We start from the raw sequence: 16,981 nt of genomic DNA, 5'->3' as shown, positions 1-16,981 counted from the left end.
GTAGGTACTGTGGCCTCATAAATCTGCCTAAAGTTTCTCTCTTTTTCATACACACACACACACACATACATTTACCATGCTACTGTAAACAAAAGTCCAAATTCAGATTTTTTTTTTTAAGTTTATTTATTTATTTGAGAGAGAGCAAGGGGAGGACTAGAGGGAGAAGAAGAGGTAGAGAATCTCCATCAGTCTGTCCACTGAGCACAGAGCCTGACATAGGCTTTGACCACACGATCCTGCGATCATGACCTGAGCTAAAACCAAGAATCGATGCTTAACCAACTGAGCCACCCAGGTGCCCCCCAAATTTAGGTTTTAAACTTAAGAATTCCATTACAGGCTCATATACAAATAAGGATATTTTCCATCTTAGCAAGATTCACAATTAAATGATTGCTCCTTAGTTGCTTACTATAAGTAGTTACCCAGTTTATGCTACTTTGAGCCAGCACATTTGAAAGAGTACTACGTAATATTTTAATAAGTCTCATCTTAACCTGCAGATAAAATAATATGAATTGCCCTCTTCTCCCTTGAAATAAGAAGGAAATCCACTAGGAATAGCATCATTTCAAGTTCATTATTAACTGTTGCATATGGCAATACCTCTTTTAAATAATGAAGAAGGATTCTTGGTCAGATTTAGTCCTGAATTATGTTTTGAATTGTGTAACCTCTTTATGAAATTTAACCACATTGTACATAATGGGCATTCTGTTGGTATATTCAAGCTAATTTTCTAGCAAAGCCTTTTGAAACTGCCTTTTTTTTTTTTTAAAGATTTTATTTATTTATTTGACAGACAGAGATCACAAGTAGGCAGAGAGGCAGGCAGAGAGAGAGGAGGAAGCAGGCTCCCTGCTGAGCAGAGAGCCCGATGCAGGACTCGATCCCAGGACCCTGAGATCATGACCTGAGCCGAAGGCAGCGGCTTAACCCACTGAGCCACCCAGGCACCCCTGAAACTGCTTTTAAAAGATACATGAATGTCCCATAAAAGGTTTTTATTTAGTTATCCAGAATGTTAGATGAACTCAGACTTCCCCCTTATAATGAATGTGTGTGGCTTTGGTACCAGGAATAACGGAGGAATAATATCTGGCCATAGAAGAGTGCTTAAAATTCTTTTGCCCATCCTTTACCACCATTCCTGGCTTTTTTCCTGAACCTACAAAAAGTTGATCCCCATTGACTGAGCAGTATTATTGAAATGTGTATTCACATCACCAGTGACTTAAGTAAACTACAAACACGTAATAACACTCATGGTCCCTGGCAACCTTAATATATCTGAAGAAAAGAGAATTTAAAAGTGATCTGTATTGGTCACTATCTAAAGAAACAGTGAGGATTGATTCCAAATCTCCATTAATTAACTCTGAGACATGATATAAACCATTACTTCTTTCTGAGAATCATTTTCTTTGTCTTTAAAACAGCTATCTGCAGTCTCTTCTTCAACTCCAACTTTGAATATTTAAAAGGGCAGTTGGATATCTGTTCCCTACAACAAATTGAGGAAATGAGGTGTAGAAATAGCTGAAATGTGGGGTGATAAGTGTTTATATTGATTGAGTTAGCTCAGCAGAAGCGAAATTTAATGAAGAGAAAATTGTTCATCCAACTATTCCATCTTCTGAGCAACATAGTCATAAATTCTCCTTTTCAAAACCAAATTTTTTTGATTTCTAATTCTTTTTAGGGTTTCCAAATTTTTTCCTCATGAGTTTAATATTAATATCATTCCAGTTTACTCACACTACCAGCAGCTCATATTCTAGCAAGAGTGACTAAAGCCAATTTAATTACAAGGAATATTAATGTTTTGAGATCATATTTCCTAGACCATTATTTAATCTCATCAACCCTATAGGGGTTCTTACTCTTCATAGATGAGAAAACTGGAGCCTAGAGATTGTACTAACTTGGCTGATTGCTGCCCAGCTTCTAAGAAGTTGGATGGATCCAAGCTTTAAATCCAGATATACTTTACATACTACTTTCTTAGTATATGCTCTGATACATACTAAGCAACCAATATACATATGTATTATAATATATATTATAATACATATACATAAATACATGTATATATAATATTTGGTTTTGTAAAAAGAAAATTTGGAATGAAATGTCTTCCTATTCTAACCATGAGCTTCATAGTTTGTGCTTTCTCAGGTACAATGGAAAAATTCAGTCAGTAAGACAGTCGGTTCTTCCTGTCCTATGCTAGGATATGCATAATATTCAAAATCCTGGATTCTCCATAAAATTTTATTTTTGCTTCTGGAATATAGTTAGGCACACTTAGGTATAAACATAATCTCGTGTTGTGCTTCTTTCTAGAACTTTGTATTTTGACAGTGTGTCTAAAAATAAGATAGAAAAGGCAGTGGTTAACCTAGAAGATTGATCAAATGAATGAGGTTTCTTCACTTATTTGTGGAGCATAACAAAAAGCATGGAGGACATGGGGAGTTAGAGAGGAGAAGGGAGTTGGGATAAATTGGAAGGGGAGGTGAATCATGAGAGACTATGGACTCTGAAAAACAATCTGAGGGGTTTGAGGTGGCGGTGGGGGGGTGGGAGGTTGGGGGAACCAGGTGGTGGGTATTAGAGAGGGCACGGATTGCATGGAGCACTGAGTGTGGTGAAAAAATAATGAATACTGTTATGCTGAAAATAAATTAATTAATTAAAAAAAAAAGAATATAGCAATTGGGGCACCTGGGTGACTCTTGATTTCAGCTCAGGTCATGATTTCAGGGTTCTAAGACCGAGCCCTGCACTCAGCAGACAGTCTGCTTGAGATTCTTTCCCCCTGCCTTTCCTCCAACTCCCATGTGCATGCACTCTCTCAAAAATAATCTTTAAAAAAAAAAAAGAATATATCTAATTTCCAAGTTAATTAATCAAAGTCATTTTTGGTAGTTCCTGGGGTAAGGTAACTTGCTAAAGTCAATAACACCAGAGGCTTTTTCTTTCATTTTCATTTTCAAGCCAACACTGATGCTATACCATACCATCTTTTCTTACTGTTTGCCTAATACAGCCCCAGCACTAAGGAGGCATTCAGGGAATTTTAAATGGATGAGAGGATAGATGGGTGGATGGATGGAATGGAAAAAGGAAGGTTAGAAACATTCATTGGCCAGTTCTCTTATGTAGGGAGCTTAAGAAATCCCTGACTTATATTCAGGAGACCTGAATTGAAATAACATCTCTTCCTAATTTGCTGTTACGTGGAGTACATCATTTTCACCCTAGGATTTTTGCTTTACAAAAAAAAAAAAAAAAAAAAAAAAAAATTTACTTACTTATTTGAGAGAGGGAAAGAGAGAAGGGTAGAGGGCAGGGGAAGAGAGGGAAGGACAGAGACAAGAAGACTCGTGCACAATGCAGAGGCCATTGCAGGACCCCTCCCAGGACCCTGAGATCATGATATTATCCAGAACCAAGAGTCAGACACTTAACTGATTGCACCACCCAGGCACTCCAGTTTTGCTTTTTTTTTTTTTTTAATACTTATGCAATAGGAAAAACTGACTTCCTCGAAGGATTAAATGCAATAATATCTATGAAAATGCCTGGCACTAGGTTCTGAATAATATGTTTTAGTGTATCTGAATATGATTCCAACCAATCTAATCTTAACCATTTGCTCTAGAAGAATTGTAGTACCCTGGAGAATCCCTAACAATTTATAATCTCTCTAGGGTGATTATATTTGATTTAAGGTCTCAAGATTTATTCCTTTAATTAAGCTTTGTAATTATTTTAATTAGCTGTTAACTTTTTCTGTCTTTTTAGGCTATACCCACAGTTGCCAGTTGGGAGTGGCTGAACCTGAATACTTAGAAAAACTAACCTATCATGGCATATTTTGCATTTTATTTATGCCACAAATTTGGTAAATGAGAACATTGCGTAATTATTAAACATTCAACTTGTGTTATTTTTATTGTTTTTTTTTGCAGAGTATCACTACACAGCCAACAAAATCTCATGACTGTCTCTAACCTTGGTGTTATATTTGGCCCAACTCTCATGAGAGCACAAGAAGAAACTGTGGCTGCCATGATGAATATTAAATTTCAGAATATTGTGGTTGAAATTCTGATCGAGCACTATGAAAAGGTAGGCTGGATTTTCATATGGAAGTATCAAATCTTCTACTTTGCTTTTAAGAAGGAATCTTCCATTTGTATTATCTATGGGTTCCTAGTGATCTCAGATTCTTATAAAGTATTAGTCTTGTACATTTTGTGTAAATTCCTTCTTTTTTTTTTTTAAAGATTTTATTTATTTATTTATTTGACAGAGAGAGAGAGAGAGAGATCACAAGTGGGCAGAGAGACAGGCAGAGAAAGAGAGAGGGGGAAGCAGGCTCCACACTGAGCAGAGAGCCTGATGCAGGACTGGATCCCAGGACCCTGAGATCACGACCTGAGCCAAAGGTAGAGAGGTAGAGGCTTAACCCACCGAGCCACCCAGGCACCCTTGTGTAAATTGCATCTTCATGGGGACTTTAATTTCTTTTTTTCTTGTTTAGTTTTTTTTTTTTTTCAGCATAACAGTATTCATTATTTTTGCACCACACCCAGTGCTCCATGCAATCCATGCCCTCTCTAATACCCACCACCTGGTTCCCCCAACCTCCCACCCCCTCGCCATTTAGTTTTGGTTAGTTTTTAAGTGCTTCTCAGAATCCTCCAGGTAAATGGTTTCCTTTCCTTTTACATCATTTACTTCTCAAGATTCTCTTTTTTAGTATTTGTGTAGTGAATTGTTTGCTCATACTCAGAGAATTTGTTAGAATCATTTGGTGATTAAGTTTATTTTTAACCTTTTTGTCTCCCTGGAATTATAGCCACAATAATGTTCTCAATAAAGCAAAAGAATTCCAGGGACAGTCTTGAAGTCCTCTCTGATCTTTAAACTTAGTTTCTTTGACAAGATTGAGATCTTAGAATAACTATGGGAATGGGAAATTGAGAAAGAGTGATTGGATTGTTAAGTAAATCCAGCCATTAAAACTCAAAACATTTGTGATCCAATTTATGCCAGGTCTAGTCCTTGTGAGAGAAAGACTATGCCCTCTCCTTTCCTGGGTCCCTTCTTGGTGCCTGTAGACGAATATCCTTCATTTATCTAAGGTTGCAAGCACTCACAATCCACAACCACCCAGCTGTATCCTGTAGCTGTGTTCAGACTTCTCCCTGCAGCTTGTCATGTTCCAAGACAGTTCAGGGCCAACAATATGACAGTACCTTCTCCTGAGAAGCAAGGAACTGCTTGGCTGGGGAGATGATACAGAATGAGCCTCTTCCCTTCAGGTTATGTTCAGCATGAAGGCGAAAGAAAATACCACAGTATTTAGAGTCTATGTGTCTTGACACAGACATTTGTTCATATTTGAAATTACTGGAAAATCTTCTGAAATTCATTGTTGGGAAACTAGGGAAGATAAAAAAGAAAACCCAGAGAACAGACATTACTCAGTGTAAGTGGTAAAGAAAAAGTTATAATTGCAGTAGGATATTTTTTGTATCAAGCATCTCTTGCCATGAAGCTGATTAAATAGCATATAGTTCTAAGGTCATTTATTAACTCACAAATACCATTTTATGATGAAAGTGGCAACTCCCCTTTGATTGACCGCTATTTTGTTTTGTTTAATTTTTTTGTATGTAGATTTTTCATACTGCCCCAGACCCAAACATTCCTCTTCCTCAGCCTCAGTCTCGATCTGGATCCCGAAGGACACGAGCAATCTGCCTGTCCACAGGTTCCCGGAAGCCCAGAGGGAGGTATACACCGTGCCTGGCAGAACCTGATAGTAAGTGTGCCTGCTGTAGGGAGATGCTTTCTTCATTCTTTGATTTAGTCTTACCTCACCTTAAGAACCTTAAGGTAGAAATAAATAGGTGATTTTACTGATACTGTCTCCCCAACACTCCCCTCCCATTTATATATTCTTTGTCAGTATAGTTACAAAGTACTTTGTACAAACAAATTCATTACTGCTACAAAGGAAAAAAAATCGTTTGCTCAGTGCCCTTTTTTCCTGCAACTGCTATTAAGTACATCGAGTGCTACTTTGTAGCAGGTTTTGTCCTATTGTCAAAGTGGTAGAGAAGAAAGCAAGAAAAGTCTGGCTAAAGCAGTCATTTTCTTTCTTCTTTTCACATTATGTCCTTAAAGCATCATCTCTTGGGTATCAAAGTGTCTAAAAGAGAGAGAGAAAAGAAATTAAGAGAGAAAACACATTACACATTATCATTAATTTTCTGTTCTGAACCAAGCCCAGAGCAAAGTAGGTGGCAGCTTGAGCCCACAGTGTGTGTTAAGCTTGTTTCATTTTACTTTATAGTCCCAAGCCGCCCAGTTTTTTCTCATAGTTAGTATTTAATAGAAAACACTAATTTTTAATTGAGATATGTTTGAATATTTTATTACAATTTTTCTGATTTTTTTTTCTTAAATCTTACTTTTAGGAACATTAAAAAATAATTCAGTTAAGTAGGCAGTTTCTTACATTGCTATATCTTGGCAGGAAAAGGGGAAAAGTCCCTTCTTTTAAAAATACTAACAGTTTCTAATTTGCAGTTGATATGATTGGTGCCTTTGAATGAAGGAGGGCTCAGACGCGTTATAACTCAGTCACCTAACATCAGGAAAAAAAAAAAGGCAGAAACTTCTCTTTAACATCCCTTCTTCCACTCATTGATCTCCTATAATGTCATCCAAGAATCTTATTTCTATTACTTGGGAGTTCTTTTTCAGAAGCAATTTTTTTAAAATAGGCACCATGCCCAGCATGGAGCCCAATGCAAGACTCAAACTCATGATGCTGAGATCAAGACCTGAGCTGAGATCAAGGGTTGGACACTTAACTAATGGAGCCACCCAGGTGTCCCCAGAAGGAAATTTTGTCTGAATTCAAGTCAGCTCACTAATCCTTCAAGAAGTAACATTATTTCATAGGATCAGGTTACATATAAAATCTTCCTTGAATAGTATTGAAAAATGCATTCACTAGGTTGAAATGCATGTTTTAAAGCTGTTCTCCAGAACTGACAATGGTTTTCCATATGGGGTACCGGCCTATCATTCCAATGGGATCAGGTGGCCACTGAGCACATGTGAGTTGGAGAATGGAAAGGCTTTGGTTGTGTTGTTCTTAGTAGAGAGCCACTCCTGTTTTCTTGCTCCCATTCAGGTGACTCTTACAGCAGCAGCCCCGACAGCACACCCATGGGGAGCATTGAGTCACTCTCCTCTCACTCCTCTGAACAAAACAGCACAACCAAGTCTGCTTCCTGCCAGCCCAGGGAGAAATCTGGAGGGATTCCTTGGATTGTATCCCCATCACCTTCCAATGGACAGAAAAATCTTGGACTCTGGACAACTAGTCCTGAATCAAGTTCTAAAGAGGATGCAGCCAAAACAGATGCAGAATCAGATTGCCAAAGTGTTGCCTCGGTCACCAGCCCAGGGGATGTTTCCCCACCTATAGACCTGGTCAAGAAGGGGCTGTATGGGCTTTCAGGACTGAAAAGAGCCTCAGCTTCCTCTCTCAGATCCATCTCTGCAGCTGAAGGTAAACCAGATTTGAGCTTATGTAAAATGTCATTGTCTCTGTATCACTTGCTGGATTATTCAGCATGATTAAGGAGGGAAAAGTTAATGGTGAAGGGGCTAACAACGCTGTTCCTGAGCTAAGATTTTTAAAACTGTGCACTGTGACTTTTTCGTGGATCTTTCCATCTCTCTGAGGTGATGTTTTTGTAATTACTGTAGATTGTGATCTCCCTGAGTGATGGGCTGCTGTGCTCAAAGAACATTCTGAACCTTCTCATTTGGGCTTAGAGAAAAATGCTTCCTTTTGTTATGTGCATGTACTGTGTTACTGCTGTTATTTTGTCTGATAGCACCTTGCCTGTTTTCTTGGGTTTTCTTTTTAGGAAGCAAGAGCTACAGCGGATCCATTCAAAGCTTAACTTCTATAGGTTCCAAAGAGATACCCAAAGCCCCGCCAAACCCAGACCTGCCTCCAAAAATGTGCAGGAGGTTAAGGCTAGACACCGCCTCAAGCAATGGCTACCAGCGACCTGGCTCTGTGTAAGTGAGAGAGTTTATATTTGGTGTATCTCCAGGGATACACAGGAGTTGAGTATGTCCAAAAGAACCCTTGGGGGTGCCACAGATGAATGCCTCATCTATAGTGCGGGAACAGTCAACTTCTGTAGGACCCTGTACTCTTCTACAAATGACATATACATTAGAGTATATGCTTAAGATATTCCACACACATACCATTTCAAGCATTTGTCTTACAAGCAGAACTATGGCCTAATTTAAAGACAGAGAATAGATATATAATCTAGTAGTTTTGGGCTTTGAAACTAGACATTCTGTAAAAGCTAGACATCTACCTCTCAGCTGAGCCAACTGCCCATATCTCACCTCCCCATCTCTTTGTTAGAAATACAACTGCTATCTACATTATGAGGGTTTGTTTTCTCTCCTATCCATCATTTGTCTCCGCTACATGAGTGTTCATGGGTTTAAACAAGTTCATGGAGAACAAAGAGCATGGAAGGCTAAAGAGAGTACTTCTAATCCAAAGACCCAGAAGTGTAAAGATAGGTTAGAGTACATAGCTATAAATAGGAAGGGGACAAAGAAAAAATGGGAACTTGGGTGAAGAAGTAAGCAAAATTTAAAAATGAAAGTTTTTAACCCTTTCATTTTGTTTTCCTGACTTTTACTAAGCTTTCCAAATGCTATATGAGGTATTATATGGGCTCCTTTACATATGTTATCTCTTAATGTCCTTTGGGTCCCTCCGCAGTAGGTAGTAGAAACCTCATTTTCAAAATAATGAGAATACTTGGAAAGTTAAGGAGCCCATTTAATTATTCATTGAAAGTCCAGTAAGACATTTTGCTAAGCCTGTTTCTGTAGGAACAGTATCTTAAATGCATTTGTTCATCACCTTCTTTGACAAGAACCTTTTGATTACAGACTATGTTTGACATATATTATCTCTCTTGATCAGAAATCCAACTACCACTATGTAGACAAATGCTATATTTATAAATCTGTCTACTGCACAGTGTGTATAGTTCTAGTCATTATGGGAAAATAAATTTTAAGCCAATGTCAGAGGAGATCGGAGAATATAAATTTCATCATTTATGAGGGAAAGAAAAGATTTCATTCTGTTTTATAGTTATCCTGATGAAGTAGAAATTAACATTGAGAGAATATATATTCTGTATTAGGTGTAAAATGACTCTTCATGTTACCAACTGGCTAGGCTCTGGAAGAAAAGTTTGTCAATTAAAGAAATAAGATACACTTTAAAAATCTAATTTAAAACACCATTCACAGAATTTGATATTCTCTTCAAGTAAGTATATAAACTTTTCTAATTACCCCAGGGTCCCTTAGTCTTAATATAGTCTCAGTTTCTCAAATAGATCATGCCCTGCTTCCTGTGATTTGAAATAAGATTTGAATCCACAAATGTATTTGTCAGCCATATTTTCCAAGGTCTCTCTTTTCACTTTAAGAACCATGTTCAGGGGCGCCTGGGTGGCTCAGTGGGTTAAAGCCTCTGCCTTAGGCTCAGGTCATGGTCCCAGAGTTCTGGGATCGAGCCCCGCATTGGGCTCTCTGCTCAGCGGGGAGCCTGCTTCCTCCTCTTTCTCTCTGCCTGCCTCTCTGCCTACTTGTGGTCTCTGCCTGTCAAATAAATAAATAAAATCTTAAAAAAAAAAATTTTACTCAGCAGAGAACATATGGTAATGTGTTCTTAACTTAAAACTATGAACTATGTTCAATATTTGAACTATGTTCAAATATTTAAAAAAAAAAAGAAAGAAAGAAACCTTTTAATACTAGTTTTGTCTTAACTATCAAAATGAACAGCAGTTCTTTTGTCTTGATGACTTGATTCTTAACTGAGGCTCCACAGGAGTCAATATCACTGCCAGAAGCTGAGTAGGGAGAAAATGTTCTTTTTCATTGCTCCTACAGTTTTCTGAAGTAGAAAAGATGAGGACAGTAAGATCCCCAGGGGAGGTAGCTATAGGTTTATTACATCTGGTACTCTGTGAGTTGGAGACTAGATCTAAAAATTTCTTCCACATTAAAGCTTAAAACAATGAAAATTCAGGTTAAATTTTGTAGATAGTTCCTAACTAATTATTTCTGGATATGTTAACTGATAACCCCAAATTATACTTTGAACTAAATGATTTTCTGATTTGATTGAATGATTTGATTTTAATGAAACTTGCATTTTTAAAATTGTTTTTCAGTGTGGCAGCAAAAGCCCAACTGTTTGAAAATGTTGGTTCACTTAAGCTGGTTTCTTCTGGGCGGTAAGTTTTCAAAACCCTTAAAGTAGAGAATAAATAAAATAGTGGATGACTTTGTTGTCTTTTGTTGACATAGTGGGTCATCTTTGACAGTTCTGACCTTCGGGTCTGCAGATGTTTAAATCCACACCCACTGTCTCTCAGAGGGAAAAAGGTTCATGTCTGTAAACAGCATTTAGCCTTTCAGGCTGTTCCAGTGTGCCTCATTTACTAAAATCTTCACAAAGGAAGGGTTCTAAACAAGTCTTCTGAAAGATAAAGTTGCCATAATCCTTGACACAGCAAAGACACCTTTGATGACAGTTCCTGAAAAGTTTTCAAAAGTATATTATTTTTCTTTAAAATTTTTTAAGATTTATTATTTATTTGAAAGAGAGAGTGTGTGTGTGTGTATGTGCACATGGCGGGGGACAAAGGAAGAGAGAGAGAAAGAATCTCAAGCTGACTCCCTGCTGTGCACAGAGCCACACTCAGGTCTTGATCACACAACCCTGAAATAATGACCTGAGCCAAACCAAGAGTCAGATGCTTAACTGACTAAACCAACCAGGTGCACCTCAAAAGTATATTGACTTCTAAAAGTTACAGAACTTTTCTGGAAGAAACTTTATGAACAGCATTGAAAAATGTGCTTATTCTTAATGGCCACTATGTTGCTGTAGAGCTGATTGGCCCAAGCCCCTTTTTTAAAAAAATACAGTTCTTAATTCAGTTTTCCCAGATTTACCTTCCTCTCTGTTAAAAGGAGATGGGTTATTACATCTTGCTGCTAATAATCCTTTTGCTTCAAAGGTTTCGCTTTCTTCTCCTCCTATTCCAGATTGATCTCATCCGCAGTGGGCTTTGGGTTTTAATTCGAATATGCCTGAAATGATGGACTTTTTTTTAGTATATTGGTATGCCTGTTTTTGTTTTATTTTGTTTTACCATCAGCAACAGGTCTGAGTCATTCATTAAGTGCTTGCTATTAAAAGAGCATATAGGGGTGCCTGGACGGCTCAGTGGGTTAAAGCCTCTGCCTTCGGCTCAGGTCATGATCTCAGGGTCCTGGGATCGAGCCCTGCATCGGGTTCTCTGCTCAGCAGGGAGCCTGCTTCCCCTCTGCCTCTCTGCCTACTTGTGATCTCTGTCTGTCAAATAAATAAATAAAATCTTAAAAAAAAAAAGAGCATATAAATAGTGCACTTGGAGAATAAACATTGATTTTTCTTTTGGGTGTACAAAGGCAATTTTGAGCTTCCCGTGTTTGGATATTCAAGGCTATGAAGTAAAGGAATCACTGTTAATCGAAGTTATCATTATATAGTTATTTTAAAAATTTATGCAACCACTGTGTTGTACATCTAAAACTAATATAAACTGTATATTAATTATACTGGAATTAAAATTTTAAAAGTTATTCAACCATAGAATTTTTATTGACCTTTTAAAGTATGTGGACTTTTTCAGGAAGTGTTTATGAAATACCTATGCAATGTTAGGCTTGTTCTAGTTACTAGGGATACATTGACCTTCAAATTCTGTTTTGTTTTGTTTTTCCCCAAGGCCTAGCACGGGTCTTTGGGTATTAATGTTTATGACTTCAGAGTAGAGCTACTTTGGTATCTTACCAGGATATTGGTCAATGTGTTGAACTTAGGAACAAATCCCAGAGTACTTGCATTTACTTTACCTCCATCCATAGTATCTTAACCTTCTTCCCTTTTGTAAAGGCACGGTGAAAACTAGGTATTGTGCATGTCAGAGTAAACATCATTTCTCTGAAACTCATCATTTTTAAGCCCTCAGTGTAAGGGGTTTAACTTTGCTTCTTCTGTCTTGATACAGTTAAATTGCTCCACTAGATGGAGCCCTTTTATTATGAAGTTCTAAATCTGTTAAGGACTCAAGGTTCTGTGATCAGACATAAGCCTTTCAAAGCTTTAAGAAAAGAAGCTAGTAATGAAGTAAATCAGAACACTGTCATATACTCAGAGGTTCAACAATCAACTTATGCATTTTTAATATGCTTTTAGGTAATACTCTAAATCAACTTCTAATGGCTGCCAGCATAAACGTAGAGCTCACTCAGTGCACTGAAGGTTGGAGTCTTTACTTGTCAACAGTTCCATAGCATTTTTTGACAGTGTCAGAGCTTTTCACCAAGAGTCAGGAACCAAGGAACACAACCTATGTCAGGGTCAGATAGACCCATGTTTAAATTCTTGGTCTACCACTTCCTAGTTATAATAACCTCGAAGGTCATAATTCTTTTGACAAATTGTTGTAAATGTACACTGTAATGTATTTGAAGTACTCGGTAAGTTCTCTGTAGATGGTGTACAATAGTAACTATTATTATAGTAACTATTATTGTTACTATTTAAAATGCTTGCTTAAGATATTCAAGCTTCTAATTAATACATCAGTGTTACTTAATCATTAACTATTAACAGCCACCTGATAACTCTTTTATACCATTAAATACACATGAAAAACCCATAGAAGTTGAGGGCATTTTCCTTACTAACCTCCTGTAATGCTTATTTTGCTTTCTTTCTAAGGAGTTTCAGGGTTACTTTTGAGTTGGATCTGAAGAATGATAGAACCAGTAGTGGGTAGTAGGATGACTAGTCATTTTTGGGAAAGACACCAAGTGGGAGATTTCAGTGGATTGCTATGAATAACAGGAAAGTAACACCTCCAGGAGTTACTGCAGAACCTGAGTCATTGGGCAAAGGGGTAGTCTAATCATGGACATACTTAACAGTTCATTCAGGTGGCTTTTCTGGGAGGTTATAAAGAGAAGAGAACATTTGTAGGTATTAAGGAGGGCACATATTGCATGGAGCACTGAGTGTGGCGCATAAACAATGAATCTTGGAGCACTGAAAAAACAAAATTAAAAAAAAAAGATGGAATGGTGATATTTAAAATGCCTTAATTAGGGCAGTAACAAAAGCATGAAAAAGTATAAGGAGAATTTTATGGATCAGAGAAGGATTGTACAACTGCTTCAATACTTTGGGAATGAAAGACAGGTAAAGAAAATTCCAAGTCTTTGAGACTGTCAAAAGGAATGATAATTTAGTTTCTGACCTCCAACTTGTAAGTACATAGGAGGGAAAGGAAAGTTTTGGCCATAGTGTTTGAGGAGCCTGAGGAACATTGAGAGGGAGTTAGAAATGTGCAACTGGGGTCCCTGGGTGGCTCGGTTGTTAAGCTTTGCCTTCAGCTCAGGCCAAGATCCTGGCTGGGGTCTTGTGATCAAGCACTACATCAGGCTTTCTGCTCAGTGGGGAGTCTCCTTCTCCCTCTCCCTCTGCCTGCACTCCCCCTGCTTGTGCACTCTCTCTGTCAAATAAATAAAATAAAATTTAAAAAAAAGGAAAGGAAAGGGAAGAAATGTGCAGCTGGAACCAGGAGAGGGCATGCAGTTTTGTGCCATTTGAGAAATTTCCACACAGTGGTTACACTGTTTAAATAAAGGTAAGGATACTCAGTTGTGAAGCTTACTGAGTAAAAAAAAAGAAAAATGGCTGAGCATTGGTCTTTGGTGGATGGTTTAAATGATTTCAAGCTCAAGCAAAGAAGAATCTGAATGAATGATCAGAAGTATTGGTCAATGTGGTAGAAGCAAAAGTGCCAAGGTGATCATTAGAGGATCATTTAATCTCTTTGACATCACTGGAAATCTTTAAGAAATCAGATTCAGTGGAGTACAAGGGGCCACTCTTCAAGGGAGCTTGACCTGTAAGACTTGTTGATATGAAGATTCCTGAGTTGCTGCAGTCTCTCAAACCAGAATATCTGAGACTGAGACTTGGAGAGTATGAATTTTTGACAATCTTCTCAAGTGATTCTTATGTACAAAAAAAAAAAAAAAAAAAAAAAATTTGAGAACCATTTGAATAGAGAAAAATGTCATAGTACCTAGCATATCCCTAAGCAGACATTGGTTATTTACAGTTGTTCTCCTTAATCTGGAAATTCCTTCAAGAGCCAGATGTCACTAGACTCTGTTTTACTATTATAAAAGCATGTGGAAAATGATACCCATAAAGCCTTTATCTCAGTGTTAGTTATACTTGGGCAGAGAGGAAGATCCTCTTTAAAGTAATGTAATTTAGGCAAGCTATATAAATATCTTCTGAAGGTTGAATTGAGAATTATGTGCTTGAGAACTAAGAGCATTAGGAGTGCTTACTTAGCTCATAAGCAATCATATATTTCTGTTATCATAATTTCAAACCAGTGTTTTGTTTATGATTACAAAATACCAAAGCAAAGCTCAACAAAGTCATCATGTCCAGGGAGTTTGAGATTTAAGAAGGCTGTCACTGGTTTAGACATAGTGACACATGCTAGACTCAAATAAGATTAATCACTGTGCTACATGCAAAAACAAAAAAAGAATCCATGATTTTTCAGAATAGCAACTTTTTCTTCTTTTAAAGAATGTAGAAAATAATCAACTCAAAAAGGGGAAGAGAAACCACCTCTGTTTTCATCACCTGAATATAGCCACTGTTAACATTTTGGCCCACCTCATCTTATCTAAGACCATGGTTCTGAAACTTTAAAAATAAAAATCAGGGGCGCCTGGGTGGCTCAGTGGGTTAAGCCTCTGCCTTCGGCTCAGGTCATGATCTCAGGGTCCTGGGATCGAGGGTTCTCTGCTCAGCAGGGAGCCTGCTTCCTCTCCTCTCTCTCTGCCTGCCTCTCTGCCTACTTGTGATCTCTCTCTCTCTCTCTCTCTCTGTCAAATAAATAAATAAATAAAATCTTTAAAAATAAATAAATAAATAAATAAAAATAAAAATCATTGAGGACCCGCAAAGAATTTTTGTTTATAGGAGTCATATCTATTTATATTTACTATATTTGAAACTTAAACTGAATAATTTTTAAAAATTTATGAATTTATTAAAAACGTGAATAAGCTGGGGCGCCTGGGTGGCTCAGTGGGTTAAGCCGCTGCCTTCGGCTCAGGTCATGATCTCAGGGTCCTGGGATCGAGTCCCGCATCGGGCTCTCTGCTCAGCAGGGAGCCTGCTTCCCTCTCTCTCTCTCTGCCTGCTTCTCCATCTACTTGTGATTTCTCTCTGTCAAATAAATAAATAAATAAATCTTTAAAAAAAAAAAAACGTGAATAAGCTAATGCAAGTAAAGGTGATAATAGCAACACTTTTTGTTAAAAGACAGAAATGTGATTATTCACTATTATTAACAGTCAACAATTATCAGTAACAGAAGTGATTTTTTTCAGTGTTATTAAGAGACTTCGTAGATAATATGCAAATGTCCTAGACCAGCAATCAGGACATGTAGAGTCTAGCCTGACTTTGCTGTAACTTTAATTTCTCTTGGACTTCATTTCTACATATAGAAAATGAACCAAGGAAATACCTCTTTCCTTTCAAAATTAAAACTCTTATTACCCATTACCTGATGATCACAAGTCCTCTAGCATTTAGGGGTCACCTTTTTCTGTGAAACTGAAGCAAATAGTTTATGTGACTAGTTTATATGTAAACATAGAAAAGGAACCCTGAAGGTAGTATTCACTGTTTCATGCCAACATGGTGCCCAACATAGGAAAGATATTCAACAAAATTGTTAAACTAATAAAATACACATTGTTTTAAAGATTTTATTTATTTGACAGATATCACAAGTAGGCAGAGGCAGGCAGAGAGAGGAGGGAAGCAGGCTTCCTGCTGAGCAGAGAGCCCGAAGTGGGGCTCCATCTCAGGACCCTGAGATCATGACCTGAGCCAAAGACAGAGGCTTAACCCACTGTGCCATCCAGGTGCCTCTAAAATACACATTTTTAACTTAAAAAGACTTAGTTACTGGGGTGCCTGGGTGGTTCAGTCAGTTAAGCATCAGACTCTGGATTTCAGCTTAGGTCGTGATGTCTGGGTCATTAGATCCAGCCCCATATCAGGCTCCAAGCTGAGCATGGTGCCTGCTTGAGATTCTCTTTCTCCCTCTTCCTCAACTCTTCTCTGCCTGCTCACACATATGTGGGCATTCTCTCTCTCTCTTAAAAAAAAAAAAAATTACGTTTTCACTTCATTTTCAATAGAATTGCAATACATCTGCCTTTGACATAAGCAACTATAACTCTACAAGCTCCCATGGGAGTTCTTTAGCTTTGAGGCATTCAATACTCAGACATCAAAACCAGAAACCGCCAGCATTTGTTAACAAAAGCCTAGGAAAGGAACATATGACTCATTTAAGAAATCTCTGACCAGTGACCAAAAAGCAACTGCAGTTTTTATTGTAAAGAGTCACGAGCAATTTAGGGATTTTGCAAGGACAAATTTTTTTTTGTAAAATACTTGCCTTACGTGCTAGCAGTGTTTCATGTCATGGGTTCTTCCACCTACCTTACTATTTGTAGTAGCTACCTAGTGCTTTATTGAATCGGTGTGTGTTAATTTATTAAATCTTCTGATGAAGACTTAGTTTGTCATATGTCACTACATCTTTATGTTATATATGTTACTGGCATCTTTTTAACTATATCTGTGTTCATCTCTCCTTCCTTCATAAAAAAATTATGTGTGTGTATGTGTGTGTGTGTGTGTGTGTAACAT

The 16,981-nt window shown here is 37.6% G+C and overlaps 1 protein-coding gene across 3 annotated transcripts in view; it reads left to right on the top strand.

Moving 5' to 3' along the window:
* The window catches only part of ARHGAP42 (Rho GTPase activating protein 42), a 293,252-nt gene that overhangs the window by 247,234 nt on the left and 29,037 nt on the right, over positions 1–16,981 (top strand). For all 3 annotated transcript variants that reach the window (XR_004289597.1, XR_004289598.1, XM_032360563.1), the window contains exons 18-22: positions 3,981–4,140; positions 5,698–5,842; positions 7,226–7,606; positions 7,971–8,127; positions 10,335–10,397. Coding sequence is in view for 1 of the 3 variants with exons in the window: in XM_032360563.1 (XP_032216454.1) it covers positions 3,981–4,140; positions 5,698–5,842; positions 7,226–7,606; positions 7,971–8,127; positions 10,335–10,397 (906 nt within the window). In the remaining 2 variants the exon portion in view is untranslated. The remainder of the gene's footprint in view (positions 1–3,980; positions 4,141–5,697; positions 5,843–7,225; positions 7,607–7,970; positions 8,128–10,334; positions 10,398–16,981) is intronic.

The sequence above is a fragment of the Mustela erminea genome, chromosome 9 (assembly GCF_009829155.1).
Source record: "Mustela erminea isolate mMusErm1 chromosome 9, mMusErm1.Pri, whole genome shotgun sequence".
In the NCBI taxonomy this organism is placed as follows: Eukaryota; Metazoa; Chordata; class Mammalia; order Carnivora; family Mustelidae; genus Mustela; species Mustela erminea.
This window is presented reverse-complemented; position numbering and strand designations above follow the sequence as displayed.